This window comes from Lactuca sativa, chromosome 9 (assembly GCF_002870075.4).
Source record: "Lactuca sativa cultivar Salinas chromosome 9, Lsat_Salinas_v11, whole genome shotgun sequence".
In the NCBI taxonomy this organism is placed as follows: Eukaryota; Viridiplantae; Streptophyta; class Magnoliopsida; order Asterales; family Asteraceae; genus Lactuca; species Lactuca sativa.
Genome location: NC_056631.2, coordinates 219301470 through 219323351, shown reverse-complemented (window position 1 = coordinate 219323351; position 21882 = coordinate 219301470). Strand labels below are relative to the sequence as shown.

General features: G+C 33.7%; 2 protein-coding genes across 2 annotated transcripts; one reads left to right on the top strand and one right to left on the bottom strand.

Moving 5' to 3' along the window:
• Nucleotides 1-535: 535 nt before the first annotated feature.
• LOC111888246 (MLO-like protein 4) lies at nucleotides 536-8989 on the top strand. Its single transcript, XM_023884374.3, has 16 exons — nucleotides 536-664; nucleotides 4549-5041; nucleotides 5121-5178; nucleotides 5382-5605; nucleotides 5689-5805; nucleotides 5947-6007; nucleotides 6344-6435; nucleotides 6555-6629; nucleotides 7034-7119; nucleotides 7218-7267; nucleotides 7346-7386; nucleotides 7471-7644; nucleotides 7749-7784; nucleotides 7895-7962; nucleotides 8269-8329; nucleotides 8412-8989. Exons 2-16 carry the CDS (start codon nucleotides 4913-4915, stop codon nucleotides 8802-8804), a joined length of 1665 nt encoding a protein of 554 aa, XP_023740142.1. The 5' UTR covers nucleotides 536-664; nucleotides 4549-4912; the 3' UTR covers nucleotides 8805-8989.
• A 4456-nt stretch (nucleotides 8990-13445) lies between these two features.
• Nucleotides 13446-18428, bottom strand: LOC111888233 (transmembrane 9 superfamily member 1). Its single transcript, XM_023884363.2, has 12 exons — nucleotides 18210-18428; nucleotides 17344-17536; nucleotides 17165-17269; nucleotides 17043-17060; nucleotides 16862-16956; nucleotides 16621-16773; nucleotides 16260-16394; nucleotides 16017-16183; nucleotides 15478-15572; nucleotides 15027-15400; nucleotides 14668-14941; nucleotides 13446-13894 (listed from the first exon to the last, which is right to left on the bottom strand). The coding sequence occupies exons 1-12, from the start codon at nucleotides 18315-18317 to the stop codon at nucleotides 13827-13829; spliced, it is 1785 nt and encodes a 594-aa protein (XP_023740131.1). The 5' UTR covers nucleotides 18318-18428; the 3' UTR covers nucleotides 13446-13826.
• Between the last annotated feature and the right edge of the window lie 3454 nt (nucleotides 18429-21882).

The window sequence follows — 21882 nt, the reverse complement described above, 5'->3', positions numbered from 1 at the left end:
AAAATTCAACTAACATTAACCTTTTGGTTCCAATTAGGTATATACTTAAATTGATAGTAGCACAGTTTTTTTGGGTTGCCCTCAAGACTAGCAACCAGACATGATGATTTTGGAGAAAGAGGTTGATTTATTATTTGATTAATAAATTGAAATAAATGATTTATTAATATATTATGAAAATAATACATTAATTAGAAATAATAATATTTAATTAATTTTTAATTAGAAATTAATTGGAATTAGTTTTAGGATTAAAAGAATTAATTACAAGTGTAGGAACTGAAGTGCAATTGTTCAATAGTTGAGCAAGAGGCAATCTAAAACCCTCCATGAAGGCATGGACAGTTTCTTGGAGATTAAGGAGTTCTAGAATGGTCTTTGGTAGATAAACATGAAGGTAGATAACTGCACGATTTGAGAATTTCTTGAATTAGAGTTTATCTAGGGTTTCCTGACTGCACTATATAAACAACCTAAACCCTCTAATTTTTGGCCACTGATTCTCTTGAAGAGCTAGCAAAAAATTTGAAGCCTCTCTCCTCCTTCTCAATCATTCTCTATTGCTAGTGTTGGGTGTGAACCACTAGAGGCGTGACATTTGTGACGTTTGCTCTCAAGGCTTCAACACAAGTATTTGGATTGTTATTACTACATAACAATCAAGGTATAATTACTTTAACCCTTATTTTGTGTATTTTGAATATATGCTAGTAGCTAGGGTTTTTCTATTTTGTTGTTCAAGTTATATGTTAAATTAGAGAAAACATAGATCAACTTTTATAGGGTTGCATGCACACATAGGGTTAAATGTTTTGCATAATACCCATCAAAACCAAAGGTATAAACTAATAATCAACAATAAAATAGAAAACCAACTCTCAAAGCACCCAATATGTCGCCATCATAATAGTAATCAATGCATTCTTCTTAACCAAGGGCATATGTAGAGTCCAACATCTAAAACACCCAAATGCATAGTGAAAGAAAGCTCCAACATACTAAATATGGCATTCCAAGTCCTCACAACGATCACATTAACCAAATAAGTGAAGTAAATATTCTGACTGCAACGAACACTCAAGACAAAGAACCATAGGAATATCAATGCCTTCTCGACAAAGTTCATTATGAAAGGAAGTCGATTTAAACAAAGACGCCAAAAGAAGATATTCACATTTCAAGGGACGTATTTTATTCCATCTCATTTCGCCATTGTCGTCCAATTTGTTTTTTTGTGTCTTTAACAGTGAACTTACCTTTTCATTTTTTTTTCATAAAGTTAATAATTACAGTGATATAATTAGTTGTTACTTAATTTAGATATTAATCCCTCCAACACTTATCAAAGTTTTAATGGGATTTTGTTTAAAAAAACATCACAATTTCTTGAAACATCATATTACAAGGCTATTGTCATACCTTGTAAATTTTGTGGGGTTCTTGATTATATTCATCGTCATGCCTTTGGAATTGGTCAAGCTACACCATAAGCTTGTGATTGTTACTAATTGTATGTAATTATACATAAATAAACCTTTTAAGTAAAAATAACTCATAAAATTATGTGAGTGTTAAATGGTGGTTGTGAATCATATCTTGGTGGTTGATGGTCTAGTTAGTTGGTTTTGAACTTTTAATGGATAATGGAGCATTGAGATGGCCATAAGGTTACAGGGTGTAAGCGACACGTCTATGGCGTGATGTTAAGATAGAACATCATCACGGTGTAAACACTGCCCCTCTCAACCATGACGCTGAGGTGAAGTCGAGCATCATGACCCCTTTACAACTGACCACGACTGCTTCTTTTTCTCTCATCTCTTCTTCTCTCCTCCTCCATTTTCTCTTATTGTGATGACCACACCCTCATGTTGTAGTGTGAAGATGGTGTTGAGGTGGAAGAGGGTGGCTGAGGGGTGGCGTGATGATCAAACCCGCCAACCTAAGGTCTAAATGAATGGTGTGGCATGTAGATGTAAGATGAATGATGTGGAATATGGTAAAAGTAATGAAGCATTGAAAAAAAATCTATCTCAAAACAACGTTCTAAGATATGGCAATGACACTATTGTCACGCCAACGTCATATAAATAAATGAACACGTCACCTTCAACCTGTAAAAAAAAGAAGTATAATGGACAAAAAAAAAAGTGCTTTACATAATATATATTTCTTTTAAAAATAACTTAAGTAGTGATTTGGGACGTTTAAGAAGCAATTTAAATCTTTTACATATTTGGTAAATATGTAAAAATAAAATTAAAATATTTTTGTTTTGATTCAAATGACCATTAAACTCTAGATTTTAACTCGATTTAGCCACTAAACATCTAATCATGTTAAATTAAAACCTAAAGTATGAACTTTTGTTCATTTTGGCCGTTCCAACCTCATGCATCCAAGTAGCCGATTTCCCTGCCTATGTGGCCTAAGTGGGGGTAAAACGACTCGTTAGCCACTAAACTTCTGATCATGCTAAATTAAACTGTGAACTTTATTTTTTGTAAAAAGAAAACTAAACTCTCTTTTAAGTATTTTATGTTTTTTTATTTATTTTTTTTTAAATGTAATTTTCATTAAAAATTGAACTCTAAATTTCGTTCTATATATTTATTCATGTTGACATTAAGTTTATACCGAAAATAATAAATTAAATAATCATTTATACGTAAATCTATTTATCATAAATCTATCACAAACAATTTATAATGGTTGTCAAAATTAGTTGTTACAGAAAATTTAATATGTAATTTAATTTTAAAGAAAAAATATAACTGAATTTTGTGAGTACATGCACTTTTTAAGAATTTAAAAACCTATATTTGGATCATACTTAACATTTCCTTATATCAAGTCTAAAAATTAGTTAAGATTGAATAAAATCATCCGTATGTTTATATTTATAATTTTCTTCTCTCTCTCTCTCTCTCTCTCTCTCTCTCTCTCTCTCTCTCTCTCTCTCTCTCTCTCTCTCTCTCTCTCTCTCTCTCTCTCTCTCTATATATATATATATATATATATATATATATATATATATATATATATATATATATATATATATATATATATATATATATATATATATGGTCTTTTATTGAAGTTTTTATAACGGTTTGTTCTTTTCCAAAAAAAAATCATACTTTTAGAAAAGAAAAATATAAAATTGGGAGAAATAGTGATATTACTTTAATTGAATTAAAAAAAAAAAATCATATACGACCAAACTCAAAAGCCAAAACTTTAATATACTCTAATATATTTATATATTTTTACAGTTTTTTTAAAAGGTTATCAAATTGATGAAAAATAAAACGAAAATAATAATAATGATGAAAAAAATTTAAAAACAAGTTTAGTTTTTACTTAAAAATTATATATATATATATATATATATATATATATATATATATATATATATATATATATATATATATATATATATATATATAACTAGGGGTGCAAACGAGCCGAGCCAAGCCCGAGCCTGGCCAAGCTCGGCTCGGGCTCGTTTAAGTTCTAAGAGGCTCGAGCTCGAGCTTGGCTTGTTTTTTGTCTGACTTGCCTAAATAAATTTATGCTCGGCTCGAGCTCGTTAAGAAACTCGTTTACTAATACCCTAAATTCCTAATCCACAAATATTTTAATATATAAAAAATATGAAATTATATTATATAAAGACTTGTTTAGGCTCGCGAGCCTAATCGAGCTTAGTGACATAGGCTCGAGCTCGAGCTCGTTTAATAAACGAGCTTAATATTAAGCTCGAACTCGGCTCGGGCTCGTTTAAAATCGGTTTCGAGTCGAGCTTTTAGCGATCCGATCCCGAGTAGCTCACGAGTAGCTTGACTCGTTTGCACCCCTATATATAACCACAAAACTAAGTTTACTTTTATTAAAAGAAATTACATTTTTAGAGTTCGGGATCTAATTTAACATGATAAAAAATTTAATGGCTAAATCGAATTATTTTATCTACACTTAGGCTATGGAGGATGGTACGTTGATACTTGATAGGAACCAGAGCATCCGGGTAGAGAGGGGGCGAAACGATCAAAATGACCAAAAGTTCAGACTTTAAAATCGAATTTGTCAAGATCAGATATTTATTTGTTAAACAAGTTTTTTCTTTTTTAAAATTTAAAATGATCAGTAGTTAAATAATAACTTTCTTTTCAGGAGTTTTAACAGTGATACTCTGAGTCAAAACTTTTTTTTTACGCAAACTTTTGCTTTCCCTACTTTTCATAAAATTAAACAACACAAATGGGTGCTACTACTTGTAAAAGGCAGGGCAGAGAATCCAGGGGGGTGGATCTGCACATGCATATCCACTTCAAAACACAAACCACCGTAAGATTCTCGCACGTAACCTTCCATGAGAAAGACAGAGAAGACCCACAAAACAAAATTATAAAATTTGTATATAATTCGAACGTAATCATATATACAAAAATAAATAATAAATAAAATAAAATTATATTTCTAAGTCTTACGCATTAAATTGTGTTTGTTTTCTTTTGATATACAAGTTTAATGGCATGTGGGCAGGTAGGTTTTGAAGGAACAAGAGCAAATGTGAGCTCATCACTTCCAATGCAGTTGGAGTTCGAAACGTATTTTTCTCCATTAATAAACCCAACAAATTACACCCCACAATGCGCACATACACATACAGCCTAAACTTTACGATAATTTGTGTACATCAAATGCAAGTTCTAAAGAAAGAGAGAGATCACTCTCCCTCTGTTTCAAAAGATTCCAAGATCGGTTTCTTATTATTTAAATAACACCCACGTTAAACCGCGAAATGCGCAGCATTTCGAGAGAAACCCCACTTGAAAATACTCTGAAAGTTATCGTCTTTCTTGAGAGAGTGAGGGGAAAAGTTTCTTTTTGATGCAAGAAAGTGAAAATGGAGGAAGAACTTATCAGGCATGGGAGATCTTTAGCTGAAACACCAACATGGGCTGTTGCTACAACTATTACGTTCATGGTTTTTGCTTGCTTGTTGGTTCAAAGATCGATTTACAGATTTGGGAGGGTAATTTTTGAGTTTTTCCATTTTTAGTTTAGATTTTCTGTTGAAAATTTGAATGATTTGTGAGATTCGTGGTATGCAGTGGTTGCAGAAGACAAGGAGAAAGGCGCTGTTAGCTTCTTTAGAAAAGATCAAAGAAGGTTAGTCATAAATAGTTATGTTTTATAATTTCAAGTTCAATTTGTGTTTATTTGTTATGTATATTAATGTGATTTCATCTTGGGTTGAGCAAATCATGTTTTGAGGGATCATCTTTGGATTGAAAAAGCAAAAAATATTGCATTTAAGATATGTCTGATGATGCTTGAATAATCTTGTATAAAAATCTTTAATTTTGATACAGAACTTATGCTTCTTGGACTCATATCTTTGTTATTGGGGCAATGGGCAAGGGTGATTTCACAGATTTGTGTGGATTCCTCACTCTTTAGTAGTAAATTCTTCCTTTGCTCCAAAGAAGATTTTGAGATGGATAAAATTGTAATTTTCTCAAGATTCACTTCCTTTTCAAACGAGTCTGATACACCTCCAGAAGGGCTTAATACTCATTTTCATCAGTGTGGTGAGGTAAAAAAACTGTGCCTCATTTCCTCATTGTTATGATTTATGAAGGTAAAGTTAGTGAACATATTTTGATTTTTATTTTGTAGGGGAGAGAACCGTTTGTTTCTTATGAAGGTCTTGAGCAACTTCACAGATTCTTGTTTGTTCTTGGGATCACTCATGTTTTATATAGTTGTGTGTCTGTTGGTTTGGCCATGATTAGGGTATATTATCTATCTACTGCATTTGGCATGCATTGGACTGAGATTGGTGTTTTGTCTGTGTAAAAGACATAAATGCCCTCCTCATCCTCATCATCGAAAATAGCCCCATAGAAGTTGTTCATGGGCATGTTTTATATGCAGATATACAGCTGGAGGAAATGGGAATATCAAGCAAGCCTATTGGCAGCCGAAAACTTGCAAGGTTTTCTTCTACAGTTCATGCTTGATAAATAATATTTAGAAAAGTTAGGACTTAATGGGGAAAATTTCATTTCTCTAACATTCTATTTTTAGTTGTTCTTTCTAAAAAAATCCATATGTATTGAGAGGTTGTTTCTTTCTGACTTAATAGGCTTAAGGATTATAATACTTAAATTGGACAACTATACATGAATATTGTGAAATTTGATTTTTGGAATGTAATAAGGATAAAATGGTCATTTAGTCTCGTTGAGACGGTTTATTTCTACTCTAAGAAAAAAAAGACTTAATGGGTACAACACTTTGTTTGCTTATTTGTTTTGGTGTATGTTTATAGTGAGGAAGATAAAGGTGATGAGGCGCCAAGTCACTTTCATTAAACATCATGCAACACATCCATGGAGCAAGAGCCGGATTCTTATTTGGATGGTATGGATTATCCAACACATTTGTGACACGTTTCAATTTCAAGATCATGCAATTAGATGAATTTTTCTTTTCAAATTGAATCACTAAGTGTTTTTATGTGTTGTTGTTTGTTATTACAGTTATGCTTTCTAAGACAATTCAAAAGTCCAATGCAAAAGTCGGATTATGCGGCTTTGCGGTTGGGTTTCATCACCGTGGGTATTTGACTTTGGCTCTGTTTCTTTCTTATTTCCATTAAGTCATTCTTTCTGCATTAAGTCACAAGTTAAATGCAAGAAACAGGAATGTAATTTCATTGATTTGTTTATTATATCATTTTAATTTCATTTCATCCTCGTAACAACATTATACTTTGAAAAATCTACCAAGTTATAGCAACATCATCCAAATACAAAGTAAAATTCTATAATTGTGTAGATTTTTCGAAGTATAATGCCTTAATAAGTAGAAAGAAATTCAATGTACAATGAGGTAATAATAAGAAATGAAAGAAGAATGCTATGATAAACAAACAAATGAACCTTATGTTTCTATTTCTTGCATTGAGCCCATAAGTCAAAAAGATACATCTTACTATCTTTCTGTGTTGTGTATTCAGACTCACAAATTGCCACTTTCTTATAATTTCCACAACTACATGGTACGAAGCATGGAAGATGAATTTTATGAAATTGTGGGAATTAGGTATAAATTTCCTTTTCGTTCTTAAAACTTATATAAACCATAGTTATCTCACATTCTTGAGTTATAAATAATGTTCGTTATCCATTATCATTTTTCAGTTGGCCACTTTGGGCTTATGCCATACTATGCATCTTCATCAACATTCATGGTAAACTTTTTATTCACATTTGAAAGTAAATTTTACATAATTTCCAACCTGTTTTTGATTGATTTTGGGGTATTGTAGGTCTTAATATTTACTTCTGGCTTTCTTTTGTCCCTGCCATTGTAAGTCTATGTGTTTTCTTTTCAATTGACTAACAAATCTTGTAATACTTAATGTTTTTTTTTTAATGTTTTTTTGGTTGAAAGCTTGTGTTGTTGGTGGGGACAAAACTTCAACATGTTGTCTCCTTATTAGCTCTTGAAATAGTGGAGACAAGGGGCCCATCTGCAAGAGTAGCTCAAGTGAAGCCAAGTGATGAGCTTTTTTGGTTTGGTAAACCAGAAATATTGTTACGTTTGATACAATTTATCTCCTTTCAGGTGAATTTTTTATTACTTCTTCACATGTTTCCAAAAGACATTAATACCCTCCTCCCCCTCATCATGTTTCCATGATTCTGAATTTTTACATTGCCCAAATGCAGAATGCATTTGAGATGGCAACATTCATCTGGTCTGTGGTAAGTAAACCCTCTTCATGCATCAACATTTAATGAAATTTTATCGTTTTTTCCTAAAAAATAAATAAGATTGCTCGTGAGTTGTTCTATAAAACAATCACCTTTTGCAGTGGGGATTCAAACAAAGATCATGTTTCATGAAGAATCACACGATGATAGTTATTAGGCTGACTTGTGGGTATGTTTCTCTTTACAAATTTGAAGATCATGTCCTAAAAATGACAAAATTTTTCATCTTTCACCACTTTTGTTTATTATAGCATCAGACTTTTGTTTCTTCTTATTACAACATTGTACTTTGAGAAATCTTCCCAATTATAGCAATGTCATCCAGATACAAAGCAATTTTCACTGCTATAATTGAGTAGATTTCTCATAGCATAATGTTTTAATAAGAAAAACATAATAAAGGTTCAAAATGTAAAATGTTATAATTATTTCTAATCACATCTTTATTTTTCTGGTTACATTGTCATGATTACAGGGTTCTTGTCCAGTTTTGGTGTAGCTATAGCACAGTGCCTTTGAATGTCATTGTTACACAGGTTCATATTATAAAATGATAAAATCATCAAGAAATTTTAAGTTTTTTGTTACATTGTTCCCTCATTTTGATTTTTCTTTCAGATGGGTTCAAAGTGTAAGAAAGCATTAATAGCAGAAAGTGTTCGCGAATCACTTCACAGTTGGTGTAAAAGAGTAAAAGAAAGATCAAAAACACTTCACTCAGTTGCTACAAGGTCAACATGTTCACTTGGGTCAACCATTGATGAAGGTGATGAAGTAATTACAGTGGCTTCAGGGACTTTATCTCAGTCATCATCCACCGGAACACTTACTCAGATGGAGGATAACCGGAGCTCCGGCGATGCCAACCACCCACCGGAGCAAGAGCTTTCGTTCAGGATGTCTGAATATTTGTCTGATACGATTAGACATGCACCGCCAAATCAGGGCATTGAAGAGCATGAAGTTGAAGTTGAAGTTGAAACTCTTCAAGATTTGCTTCGTAGGACATGAAAGTTTAAGTTCTTCAATTGGATATTTAAGACATTGGTGTTGGCATAAACCCTAACTCGAGTTGACATTATATCCAATATTTCATACTTTAGAGGTGAAATATTTCCTTTAAATGTTGTTATCATTACTAATAAACAATATTTACTTCATAACCACAAACATGTATCAAAAATCCTCTTCAGCAACCCTAATTTCATCTCAGATACATAAAAAAAGAAGAAATGGAGATTATAAAAGTGTTAAATAGGCCATTGTAGTCATGATTTTGTCACCTTTTAGCCACTTGAGTAGGTTTCAACCGGTTGCTAGGTTGCCACTAGCCACATGGCTGTGATGTGGCTCCTAGAAGACAAATTTGATTTTCCTCACGTCTCCTCTTCCACTCGTCTAGGTATCTTTCATGTGTATTTAGTCGATAGATAGTTCAAGCATAAAAGAATGATAGAAGTAATGATTATATTATATACGATTCAAAAGAAAAACTACACGTCCCTATCAAGCTTGACACATCATGTCCTTACCAAAAAGGTTCTAAACAAAACATAAACTTCACTTAGGCCCTGGTTGTTTTTTTTTTAAGTCAAAATGTCTGCAGTCTGCGAACCACATCTGCAAACCTCTGTGGCAGAAGAGGTGGATCAAATGTCTGCAGTCTGCAATAAAAAGACTGTTTGTTTTTAACGTCTGCGAGATGTTAAAATAAATTGATTTTTTAAACTTAATTTCATGTCATAAACATTAAAAATACATTTTTAACAAAAAAAAAACTGCACGGTGGCCCATGTTTTTTTTTTGTTTAGGTTAAAATGAGGTCTGAAGACCTTTGAAGACAGTGGCCCATGTCTGCGCCAGGAAGACCTCGCGCAGACGTTTTTTGATCTGCACACTTCCAAAAAACAAACAATCTGCGAGGGCATATGTCTGCGCGTTGTCTGCGCGGCGCAGACAAAAGTGGTTGCGCAGATCTTCACACAAAAAACAAACAGCCCCTTAATCAATTCTTTCACAAAGCCATGAGGCTGTCAATCAGTTCATCCACACCTTTTGATGAAGCTCGATGATGACATTCACTCAAGCTTGAAGCTTCTCCACATATTTATCTTTGCTCCAAGTGATATACAATTGATAAATCATATTTTGAGTGCTATGAGGCAATCCAGACAACTATTCGTCTATTTCTCCCTTCTCTTCAAACAATGTCATGGGTTTGCTTAAACATTGACATAATTGGTGGGGGAATATTAGTAGGGTGAGGGTGGAGAACTAGATTCCTTATCCTTTATCCTTATGGATCATCTAAGGTCACTTTCCTAACTGATATTTTCATCTTATGTCCGGCTTAAGGAAATCCAGTCTAGAATAATCCAAAATGACACTCACGAATCTGAACATATAAATAGTGACGAGTATATTCATTGCAAAGGTAGGTAACCTAAATTCAAAAAGATTACAATAACTTATATAGAAAAAAAAAATAGTTAGGACCTACCTTTTATATTTTGAGTGACCTAGCTAAATGATTTGATAACTTAAAAATAGCCCACTACAACTTTAAATATTTAGCTTAATTTAGATTTTGTTTGTGAAATCAAAAATCTATTATGGATTTCGTTTTAGTGTTTGTGAAATCAAAAAACTGTAGTATGATAATGATAATTGATAAACCACTATTATATCGATATCGAATGTCGTTACAAAAAGCTTTGTGATGTAATGAACAAATTGCAGGGTCAGGCATATCAAATAGAAAAAAAAAATGTTCAGTTATTACAGTATAATAACTGAACATTATAGAATGTTTGTTGAATCAAGGATAATAAAATGAATGATGAAGAAACTAGAAAACTGCATAGCTTTAAATCCTTGTAGAGGCATTATATTGTCTTTGCAATTGATAGCTAATTACTTGGTTTTAAATGTTTGAAATAAGTGACACTTTATAAGTGATAATTAGTTTTATTTATTTATTCTTTTTTTTAACGTTTTTTGCATTTGTACTAGTTTTTTTATTTCTTTGCGGTTAGTAGTGATATACTTGTGAAAATATATCAATTTATAAGACATCGTCAGGTACAATTGTAATAATTTTAAATCACTTTTTGCTTATACAAATCGGCCCGCTTTTTACTCTTTTATTTCTATCGGTATCACTTAAATAGTGAGCCATGTGATTTTATCTTTTAGACTCGCCACTGCATATAAATGTAAGTCAAATTGCCAAAGAACTCTGAGTTTGTTCAAGGAGAGATGAGAAGCTTCTGATGGAGGCTCAATAGAGAAGCTGTATTTACACTTTGAGAGATTAGGGTTTCTATCTTTTAAATTATTTTAATAAATCACGAATTAATAACATAATCAATGGTTTTCAAAACTGACGAGATTTGTCAATCTTACCATAACTACCCACTAGACACCACCACAGACTCTACCCTTTGGATCTGGTATGGACCCCTTGACTCGTGTCATTCCGTCGTACCGACTTATAATTTGACCTTATATATGCATGCACTTCGCATTCACCAAACATATAACATAGAATACAAATAATAAGCCACTTAGCTCACGTGTTAGTTTCAATTACACAAAATGTCTGGTGACAATAAAATCACCAACATTAACCATTTTGTTTCTCTCAATATCCTTGAATATGTCTTGCCTTATTAGTTGAATGAGATCGTATTTGTCACGCATTGTAGTTGGCATGGTTGTTTGTAGGAATGTGGGGTTTAAGTGTTTTTATCTTAGAATGGGGTTAATGACTTATAATCTTGGTTGTTTATAGATAAAGAAAAGATGGTCATTATGGCATACTTACCCTAAAAAGACATTTAGTGACACCTAGGGTTTATTAATGTTTTGCAATTTACTGGAATATTGTCATTATAACATACATACATAGTCTATATAGTCTATATAGTTTTTCAATTTAATGATTGTTTTAAATCTTCTATATATACAATATGGTCAAATACCTAGTCAAGTTCGACTTTCTATCTGCGACCTTTTAATGATTGTTTTAGCTCTTGTATATATAATATGATCACATTCATAGTGTTATTAACACAAACACATTTGTTGTATCTCGCAATGTTTTTTTCATCCTCTGTGTGCACCTCCAAGAATAACAAGCCAAAGCTAACCCATGAAGAGTACATTACTAAAATTGGGATGTTTTCTACAGAGGAAATAAAGAAATCCAATAAAAGCAAATCAATGTAGAAAAATCAAGTAACTTCCATTTCTACAAACGAAGAAAGCAGGGACAAAGTGTTTGAGGGTTTGTAAGGGGCTCATGCTACTCGAGTAAGGGATTTGGCGTTTTTTTATCTTATAAAAGAAAATGCTAGTGACCATGCTCTTAGGAGGTCCATGGAAGATGTTATTAGAAGCTTCTTTAATGAAAAGAAGGATCAAGAGTTTTTTTTGTTGAAAAACATAAATCTTTTTGTTACAAAATTGTAATGTGTTGTGTACCCCTTCCCTTATGTTACCAACTTTTGAACATGTGGTTTGTGTACCCCTTATGTTATCTTAATATATTTCTTTTTATGTTATCATCTCTAAAACATGTGTGCAATATGTACCAACTGATGGTCTTTGTTACTTGTCACAGCAACCACAAAAACATGTGTAATCACATGTATCATCCCTTCATCTCTAATAACGTATGTGTACCAACCAGCGGATAAGAACACACGTGGATGGATTTCATCAAACACGTGGTCTGTATCTCCACAAGGTATTGGAAGACGATCACATATTCAACAAATTGGTTTCCAAATGATAACAAAATTGTTTAATGGTCATTTTCATCAAATCTTTTTATTTAGAGCATGTAGGAGCCACATCATAAGCATGTGGCGAGTGTCAACCGGAAAAACGATTGAAACATGCTCTCAAGTGGTTAACTGGTGACAAAATCATGACTTCAATGACCTAATTAACATAATTACAACTTTAGTGGCTAATAAGGACAATTTTGAGACTTCCATGGTCAAAAAGTCAATGCTTAAAAAAAATGATGAAATAAGTCATGTTTACTTTTGTTACATGCATATTATGTCTACGAATATATATTGCTTGTTATACTCATCACATTCACTATTTTTTTCTTGCTAAACACCGTGCTTGCTGTTTTGTTTTGCCTTGAACCAGAAAACAAAGACATTCAAGTCTTTTTCACACTCAAGAGGTTGCAACATGCCCCATCTTCTTCCACTTTTTTTGGATAGGACAAAAACTTTTGCAATTTTTGTCCTACTAAAATCTACAATAATAGTTTTTCAAAGCTTTTTATACTTCGAAAAAGCTATGAAAAACTCTCCCTGCTGTGGGAGCTTTTTTACTAAAAGCTTTTTTAAGATTGCTTAATAATGAGCACGTTCTTCAATAGAAGTTTTTTCAATCAAAGTGGTGGATCTGATATATATTCAACAAATTATATGTTACCTACTTATACAAGAAAGTATATGAAAAAGCTGGTGTTCATTAAACTTTTTAGATTGATGATGTATCCATTATATGACATCAAAAAGCTCTCCCACAAACAGTCATCTGCCAGGTCATACGTGACAACTGGGGCCCATAGGACCAGGATGATATAAGTAAAGAAAATGAAAAGACCAAATTAAACACAATGAATTAAAAATACAATAGAACATGTATATAACAAATTAACAACATTGTCTTTCATTTTGCACACTACACCACCACAAAAAATGTACCCCCACCTCCCCCATCACTTCCTTCTTCATGGTATTAATCAAACACAAAGTAATGTAAAAGAGAATACGAAAAATTTACGAATGTGGAACAAAAAATAGTTTTTTTTTTTTTTTTGGATAATCTACCTTTCTTCTTCTACACTCCATGGAAAGAAAAGAAAAAATGATCAAGCCTCCCCCTATCCTTAAAGAGTTAAGTATACTACTAATCACTCCCCAACCCTTGTCAAGAACCAGGTCATGGGTCCCACTTTGGGTCGTGTTTGTGTTCTTACTTCTTCCTAACAATGACTTAGACTTAATCGCACTTGATGTTTCGGTAGATCCTTCTAACAAACATGTTTGATCCCAAATGTCCCACAGCTCCTGAAAATTAATTTAAAAAAAAAAAAAAAAAAAAAAAAAACATCAAGTTTTTTTAACATTAAGATGGAGTAAACTGCAAAAATGGTCCTTATGGCAGGGTTTTGTTCTGCTTTTGGTCCTTTGACTTGTATTAGTCCATTAAATCTACAGAAAAATGACTACTTTGACCTCTATTTAATATATTTATTCTATTATGATTATTGTTATTAAACTATGAGTTTTTGTGTCCTCTTCCGTTGACTTGTTAAAAAAACTCATTTGGAATGGAATCTCAAATGAGGGACCAAAAGCACAACAAACCATGCCATAAGGATCATTTTAGCAAAAAGATTCCTTTTTGGACTCTAGCCAAAGAAAAATGCATATATCACAGGGAGAGACCATTTTTGCAGTTTACTCAAAGATATATTAAGTCGTACGAGGCAGGACTAGACAAGTTTTCTAGGGCTATTTATTTATTTATGAGGATGAGAAAGAGGTGGGGAGGGGAGGGCATTTTTGTCTTTTTGTACAGGACAAGAAATAGAGTAATAGACAGCTTTCTAGTCCCCATCCCACTAACATCAGTCAGAATCCAATGAGGATAAAGAGGGCATTTTTGTCTTTTTGCACAAGAACCCCTAGTCCCTATCCCACCTTTTTGGATGGGACAAAAAGCTGCAGCTTTTGTCTATGAGTACAATCCAAGTCCAATACATGTCAAACACAGTACAACCTGTTCTGTTCTGTCTAAAATACCCAAAAAAAACAGAGAGAGAGAGAGAGAGATGTACCACATAGAATTCCTAAACCGAGGCAGAACATGGCGGTGTATCCAAAATAGAAGCTGGTCTGGAAGAATCCAGACATTTTGGTCTTGACATAATAGTAATATATGGAATACAAGTACACGTAAATAGCCGTGGATGCTGCTGAGAAGAAGGAAGTCCATTGCCAGTAATAATTCTCCGCATTCAGCAAAAAATATGTTCCAACAATCGTCACACAAACAGTCACTATAATCAATATCAGGAAAACAAGTAGCATAAATCCATACACATAGTACACCTGTCATGTCAATTCAAAGTTTCAAACAAATCATTACTATTAATTATTCATTTAAGGATTTAGTAGTGAGAAATGACAAGAATACCTTGTAATTCCAAAAGGATGTGAAGACAAAGTACATCTCAATGAAAATACTACCAAAAGGCAGCAATCCACCCATTAATGAAACCACAGAAGGTGTGAGATACCATTTCTTCTCGGGAATTGGGCGTGGGATTGTCTTCACACGACAAGGGTTGTTGGGGGCCCCACTCCAATTCCTTCCAACAACTGTTCCAAGAAGGGCAAGTGGGAAAGAAATAAAACCCCAAATCACCAAAACCACCACCATTGTCCCAAATGGTATAGCTGCTAGAGACCCATACAATATGGCAACTGTGTTCAGAATGAAACCGATCCCAAAGCACAAAAATGGGAAAAGTGATGCTGTCAAGATCATCGACTTTATCCATGTTTTCCCTGAAAAAAAAAAGTCATAATCGGGAATTTAAAAATAATAATAAGAAGAATATATCAAAATTAAATAGAGTACATACCACCATTGCGTGAGTACATCCCCCCACTCACATAGCCAGATATAAAAGATGTGAAAGCATAGCAAACTATAAATGTTGTTACAATTGCTCCTCTCCTACAAAACAAATAACCAAACTTCCATTATTTTTTTCTCCCTGATAAATAATGTTTTAGAGGATATTTGAGAAAATATGGAAGGAAACAATTGAAGGCAAATAAGAAACACCCATATATAGTTTATCAGATTGAGGGGTTGTTTCTTTTTTTTTTTTACTTAATGAGCTTAAGGGTTTACACACTTAATCCACGCAGCTATACATGTTTGTTTCTTTTTGAATAAATCTGGACAGAATGACTTAAAGGGTTAAGCCAAAAAAGAAACCTACATTAATGTATTAAGACACTAACCCTTCAAAAAGAATTTCCTTTCTTCTTTTTTCCTCCCAACTTCATTCATGTTAAAAACTTACAATTGATGAATATTATGAAACTTGCTTTTTTAAATGTAAGGATAAAATGGTCATTTAGACTTTCATAATTTATGTTACATATAACATACCCGATATACAACATTCCAATAATCGCAAATATGATGACAAGAAGAATCAAAAGTGCCAGCTGGGCGCCTGTCCCGACAACCGCCGACAGCAAAACCAAATTACGAGGTGGTCGGAAAACATCTCCATGAACAAGTTTCCAACCAGATTCTTCACTCACGTCTCTTTCCTGAAAAAAGTAAAATTAATAAATTCAGGAGTGGATTATTAAAAATGAAACTAGTTGCTGTATATAGTTTCATTACCAGAGTTTCTAGATCATCATCTTCTCTTGCATATTTGGCATAGTCGTTTCTAAGAGTTCGCATTAGGATCATTGAAACAAGCCCAGTGAGAAAGATAACCATCATAAATGAATTGAATATGGAGAACCAATGAATCTGCATCATCAGATCCAACAAACATTACATTATAGCCCCAATGATGTAATAAGAATAAAGAATAATGCTATAATACATAGATAATTAAAGTTATGAAACTATGAAGACATTGATATTTCTTGCATTTAACCCTAAAGAGAAACAAGAAACTTATATAAAAGTAGGAGGCTATAATATATAAGTCAACGAAAGTATGTTGCTATTTCTTGCTATTTCTAGAAGTTACCTGATGCTCGAAGAAATGGTAATCAAGGTAAACATCAAACCGACGAGCAAATGTGATATTAGTTTCAGTCCATTTGACTGAATATGTCATGTCTAGGGTTCTACCAACTTCCAATGGTTTTGGGCTTTCTTGAGTCAGATTAACATGGATAATCTGCAATAATTGGAAATCATTCATGGTATAAGGCAAATAATCGGAAAACCCATTACATCAGTTAACATAAAAATGAGATCTTGCAAACCTGATCTTTGTTGTATTGTAAAGTGATATTCATATGTGTAAATAACATATGCTTGTTATCAGTGTTCCTATCAGAATGCACCTCACCCACAAAACCTATTATACCATTAAGATGTTAAATAAATAAAAAAAGGCGAAAAAGACACGAAAATATAGATTCACGAGAGATTGTAAATGCATACCCCACAGTGGCAGATCATCTGAGTTTGATTCCATGCAGCAATGAAAAAGAGAAAATAGGATTAGAAGAAACAGATGTGAAAAGTATCTGTTTTTTGTACTTTATGACAATAACAATGCATACCCATGAATAGTTCAAACCAGTAGCTATTCTCAATAGCCTGTTTAAATTGCATGGCTTTTGGTTCATCGAGTTCCAGCTTGCAAACAGTAGTCTTTTCCACATTCTCTGTTAGAGATAACATATGTTAGATAAGTGTTTTGAACTATAATCATACAAGAATATATAAAGGAAAAACATACTTTGGAACTTGACATCCATTTGGCTATCAATAAGCTCATTTCCACCCAATACTTCACCCAAACCACCCCACTTGTGTGCAGCATGTCCAGGTAGGTGACAAAATGGAAGACTGTAGAAATTGTATGTTTCTTGTGGATTATTGTAAGGTCCAACTTTATTCACCCAAAGGGTGACTTTGTCATCTGGTTGATACTGCATAAGTAAGCAATAAAGATATCAAAGCAAAGCCATGAACAAAGTAATTGGATCTGAAAAAACACAAGCATTAATATTGGTCCTATTTATTCAAGATATCAGTCATGATATGGTAGAAGCACTGAAATGCAACACTTTTTACTTTAGGTTGTCCCAACTTCTCACCATGAGTGTTATTGACTCCCTTGCAAGTTTTCACAAATTTTGTTCTATAAGGGGAATTTTGGGTCGCTATTGGCTAGTTTGTCACAGCTCTAATCAAACTATATGTCAAGTTAAATTTTGCATTAGTTTACCCTTCAGTCCACATAGTTAGTACTTAGTAGCCCTGTAAAATGATGGCATTATCTTTGGTATTACCATGATCACAGATCAGGTTTCACATTAACTTACAGCTACTATCTCCTACTCCAAGACCATTCATGATCAGAGATAACATATTGCCGTAATTGGCAGAAACAGAGACAAAGAAAAGCAAATTTTGTGAGAGATCTAAACCCTAACCCAATTCAAATCTCATTTCCGGAGCTAGATTTCCCCACAAAATAAACCAAATGTGGTTAGCATATCTAACAATTAATCGCAAAACCATGACATTTTAAATCAAAGATCAAGAAGATCGAAAACTCATGGTCGAAATATAGATTTTGGGGTTGAGGCGTTAGTTAACCTTGTGATCATACTCGGAGGCGAACACCGGCGATAAGATGAAAAGAAAGGATGCGAAGAGTGCTGCAATGACGGACCAGGACGACGGTGATCGGACGGAGGGCCGCATCGGGATCGCCGGCTGAGTGATTGGATGTAACGGCAATTGCTCGGATGTTGTTTCCGCGTTCGATCTGCACAAGGGTTCCACTCTTTTTCTCTACTTCGTGTATTTTAATTTACTTCCAAATCACATAGTCAACGATGATAAAATAAACAAGTTTGAGAAGAGAAGTTATTTTTAGTCCTTCATCTTTATGAATATTTATATATTTAGCCTTTTATCTATTTATTTTATGTTACTTCATGCTACATTTGTTATACATGACTAAGAGTGTGTTTGATACATAGTTGACTGGGTCCGGTCAGCATTTTTCACTAACTCGGTCTGGTCAGCTTGTTTGATAACTGACTCGGTCAGCAATCATTGACCCTCCTCATGACTCGGTTCATGCTTGAAATGTGGTTGCCCAAAAAAAAGACTTTTATGCCCTAAAAAAAGTGCCTCATCGTTTGGCTTTGTTCTTCCTTTCCTTCTTCCACACATACTTTAAAGCTACTCCTCCCTCTTGTCATACCGCTAACGCCTGAAGCAGGGTGTCGGCCTCTGCCTATCGCCAACACTAATGTCCACCAGCCTCCGCCTATCAGGTACTTTTTTCTCCCTTTTTCTGAAATCAATTGAAAACTAATGTTGGTACTTATCTATGTATGTTTTATAGATGAAATTAGAATGGTGTTGGTATGTTCGTCGACCTCCACCTAGCTAGTGCCAATAAGTTCTAAAATCGTTTTTCTTAAATTGGTGAAGATCGGATGATTCTTTTGGTGAGGATTAGATGTTTGATGCTTTTAATCGATTCATGAAAATTTTTTCTTTAATCAATTCATGAAATCCTTTTTGAAATCGATTTCTATACAACCATATCCTTCAATCGCAGGTTCTCCATATTGTTTTCATGTTATTCCTTCGCTATCCAAAAATATGTGTTCAATTGTTGTTAAATGTTGCTTAGTTTCAAAAATCAAAGATGTGCAAGACACTGAAGGATGAAGGAGGCGGCTAATTGATATCATTCGGACGCAAGGGCACTTTTTGATGTGTATGACTACTTTTTTGCCTCTTATGTTAGAGCTTTTTTGGATAGTGGGATGCGTTTTAGGGGGGATGGAGATCCGGTGGAACAATTGGGTTCCTATCAATTTGAACATTCATCTTTGGTGATTGCGGTTACATAGTATTCCCGCTAGAGAGAGACTTTCGTCTAGAGGTATTGTATAACACCTATTTTAGGTAAATATTTCATTTATGTTTTGGGCATTTAAGAGCTACAAATATAGACCTTGTGATGGCCAACATGTGGTGAAGGATACACCATGACATAGCCATGGATGAATAAAATGCACATCAACTTAGTATACCACGACATGACAGGTTGATGGTCACGACGTGGCGGCCGCTTGAAGGCTTAACCCTAATTTGGGGGTTTGTGCCCCTATTTAAGGGGAGGTGAGGGTTAGGATTTACACACCCTCAGCCTCCATCACCTCCCTTTCACCCTCGAGAAAACCCTAGCCTCCATTTTTTGACTTGTGAAGATTTTGGAGGCGTTTTGGTGCTTAGAAGAAGAAGAAGAAGATGTCCTTAGTGCTTTGTTCTTGCAAGCAAATCACCCCCATCATCATTTTCTGTCATTTCTAGACTTTTGTAAGACCTAAAGATCCTACCTTTCTTTTTGTATCATGATAGATCTAGGTTTCTACCCACTTTTATCCATGTTTGGGTTGAGTTGAGTGCATGGATTCCATAAAGTTAGCAACTTTATGGATCCTTGAGGTCCATTGATGGACATACGTGTTGGATTAGGTGTCTAAGCCCCTAACTATTTTGGCATGTACTTGACCCGATTGTGAGAATGGTCCTACTAGGTTGCCTTCACCATTGCAACTTATAGGATGAACTAAGGAGAAAAATGATTAATTATGATTTACTAATATATTATATGAATAATATAATAAAAGAGAAATCATATTGTTTAATTAATATTAGTCAAAAATTAATAATAATTAATTTTGTGGCTAAAATACATTAATTAAATAAAAGGGACTAGAATTGTCAATTGTGTGATAGTTGAATATTGGGCTAATGGACTCCATAGAAGTTAGAGTGGACGAAATCTATGGGGAAACCGATTAGAATTCGTCCAAGGCTTCTAAGGAGGGAGTCCATGGGTTGTTTAGGGCCTAAGCAGTCAAATTAGGGTTTACTAGTTGAAAACCCTAATAGCCTACCTATATAAGGAACCCCTAATCCCCAAAAAAACGTGACCAACTCTTTGAGAGAACCCTAGAACGTTTTTTTTTTTGGCTCTTCCTCCTTCTTCTAAGTTCGTCTTGTTGCTCATGGTGTTTGTGACTCCATTAGAGGTGCAACATTTGAGGCACTAAGCTTTCAAAGGTCAATATCAAAAGGAATTGAGATTGTTATTGCTACATAACAATCAAGGTAAGATCTAAACCCTAATTCATATGTTAATTCGATTATTGTCTGCTAGATCTAGGGTTTATGAGCTTTGGATGATTATTGCATATTCATTAGACAAATTATGTGTATTTTTAATACACTAGTTTTTTATTTATAAATCCTAATTTATCGCATCTAAACCACACCTTACAGGCAGTGAACCTGATCGAGTATAGTATAGCTTTGATAAGCAAGGGTGTCGAACACAAGGGGAATGGTAGTAAATTAATTTAAAATATTTGATTATAGGTTACACAAGACACATAAAAGCAGTAAAGAAATGGTTTATTAAATTTCAAACGAACTACTAATTAACAAATCTCGATAACCTAACAGGGAAACAAATATCTTCAGGTACTTTGGTTTAGATAAATTACACCTTAAAAGCATAGACAATTGCATACACAAATTCATTTATTCATGTTCATCGATTCCTAAAATGATTAGATCCGCGTTCGCTATAACTAATCCTTTAGCAAACAAGTCAATTCAAACAGTGATCAGTTGATTAAACTAACATGCTTCCTAGTGTTCAGTTCGTATCAAGCAAGACTTGTAATAATAATTAATCAATTGGTCGTTCAATTAACCTCTTGTTGATGGTCATCAAACAAGGCTCACACATTAACTTACTTATTTCCAAGTTAATCCTAGTTTCGCATTCACTATTCCTAGACTTATAATCTTGATGGTCATCAAAGTTATAAGATACAAGAAATCAAGCAGATGTTCATACAACTTAATTTACTTGACAATTAACAGCAAATAATTGTCACTAACACATAAGGATCTTTTAACAAGCTTGACAAGATAAATTAAACATAAACAAACAATTCAATATAACAATTAGTCCAATAATCAAGGTTTCATTCAGTCATAAACACAAAGTAAAAGGTTTTTACACCTAAATCAGAAACTAAACACATAATAGTATCACAATGGAATGCTAAACATGGTCACGTTAACAACCCATATGATTACCAACATGTATCCGCCCTCCAATCCTTCCGATCTCCGCTCCCATTAGCTTAACGGCCTTCCGGCCGCCTTCTAGACCCTCTAAACGGCTTAACAAAAGTTACTTATCGACTAAATTGGGTTAGAAGTCGAG

Bases quoted from the DNA above. Each gene is read 5' to 3' on its own strand.
- LOC111888246 (XM_023884374.3), top strand. From the start codon at position 4,913: ATGGAGGAAGAACTTATCAGGCATGGGAGATCTTTAGCTGAAACACCA. The intron at 7,268-7,345 runs GTAAACTTTTTA...GGGGTATTGTAG, and splicing joins CATCTTCATCAACATTCATG to GTCTTAATATTTACTTCTGG. The intron at 7,785-7,894 runs GTAAGTAAACCC...CACCTTTTGCAG, and splicing joins CAACATTCATCTGGTCTGTG to TGGGGATTCAAACAAAGATC.
- LOC111888233 (XM_023884363.2), bottom strand. From the start codon at position 18,317: ATGCGGCCCTCCGTCCGATCACCGTCGTCCTGGTCCGTCATTGCAGCA. The intron at 15,401-15,477 runs GTATGTACTCTA...TTTTTTTTTCAG, and splicing joins GATGTACTCACGCAATGGTG to GGAAAACATGGATAAAGTCG. The intron at 13,895-14,667 runs GTACATCTCTCT...ATTAATTTTCAG, and splicing joins CGGTTTAGGAATTCTATGTG to GAGCTGTGGGACATTTGGGA.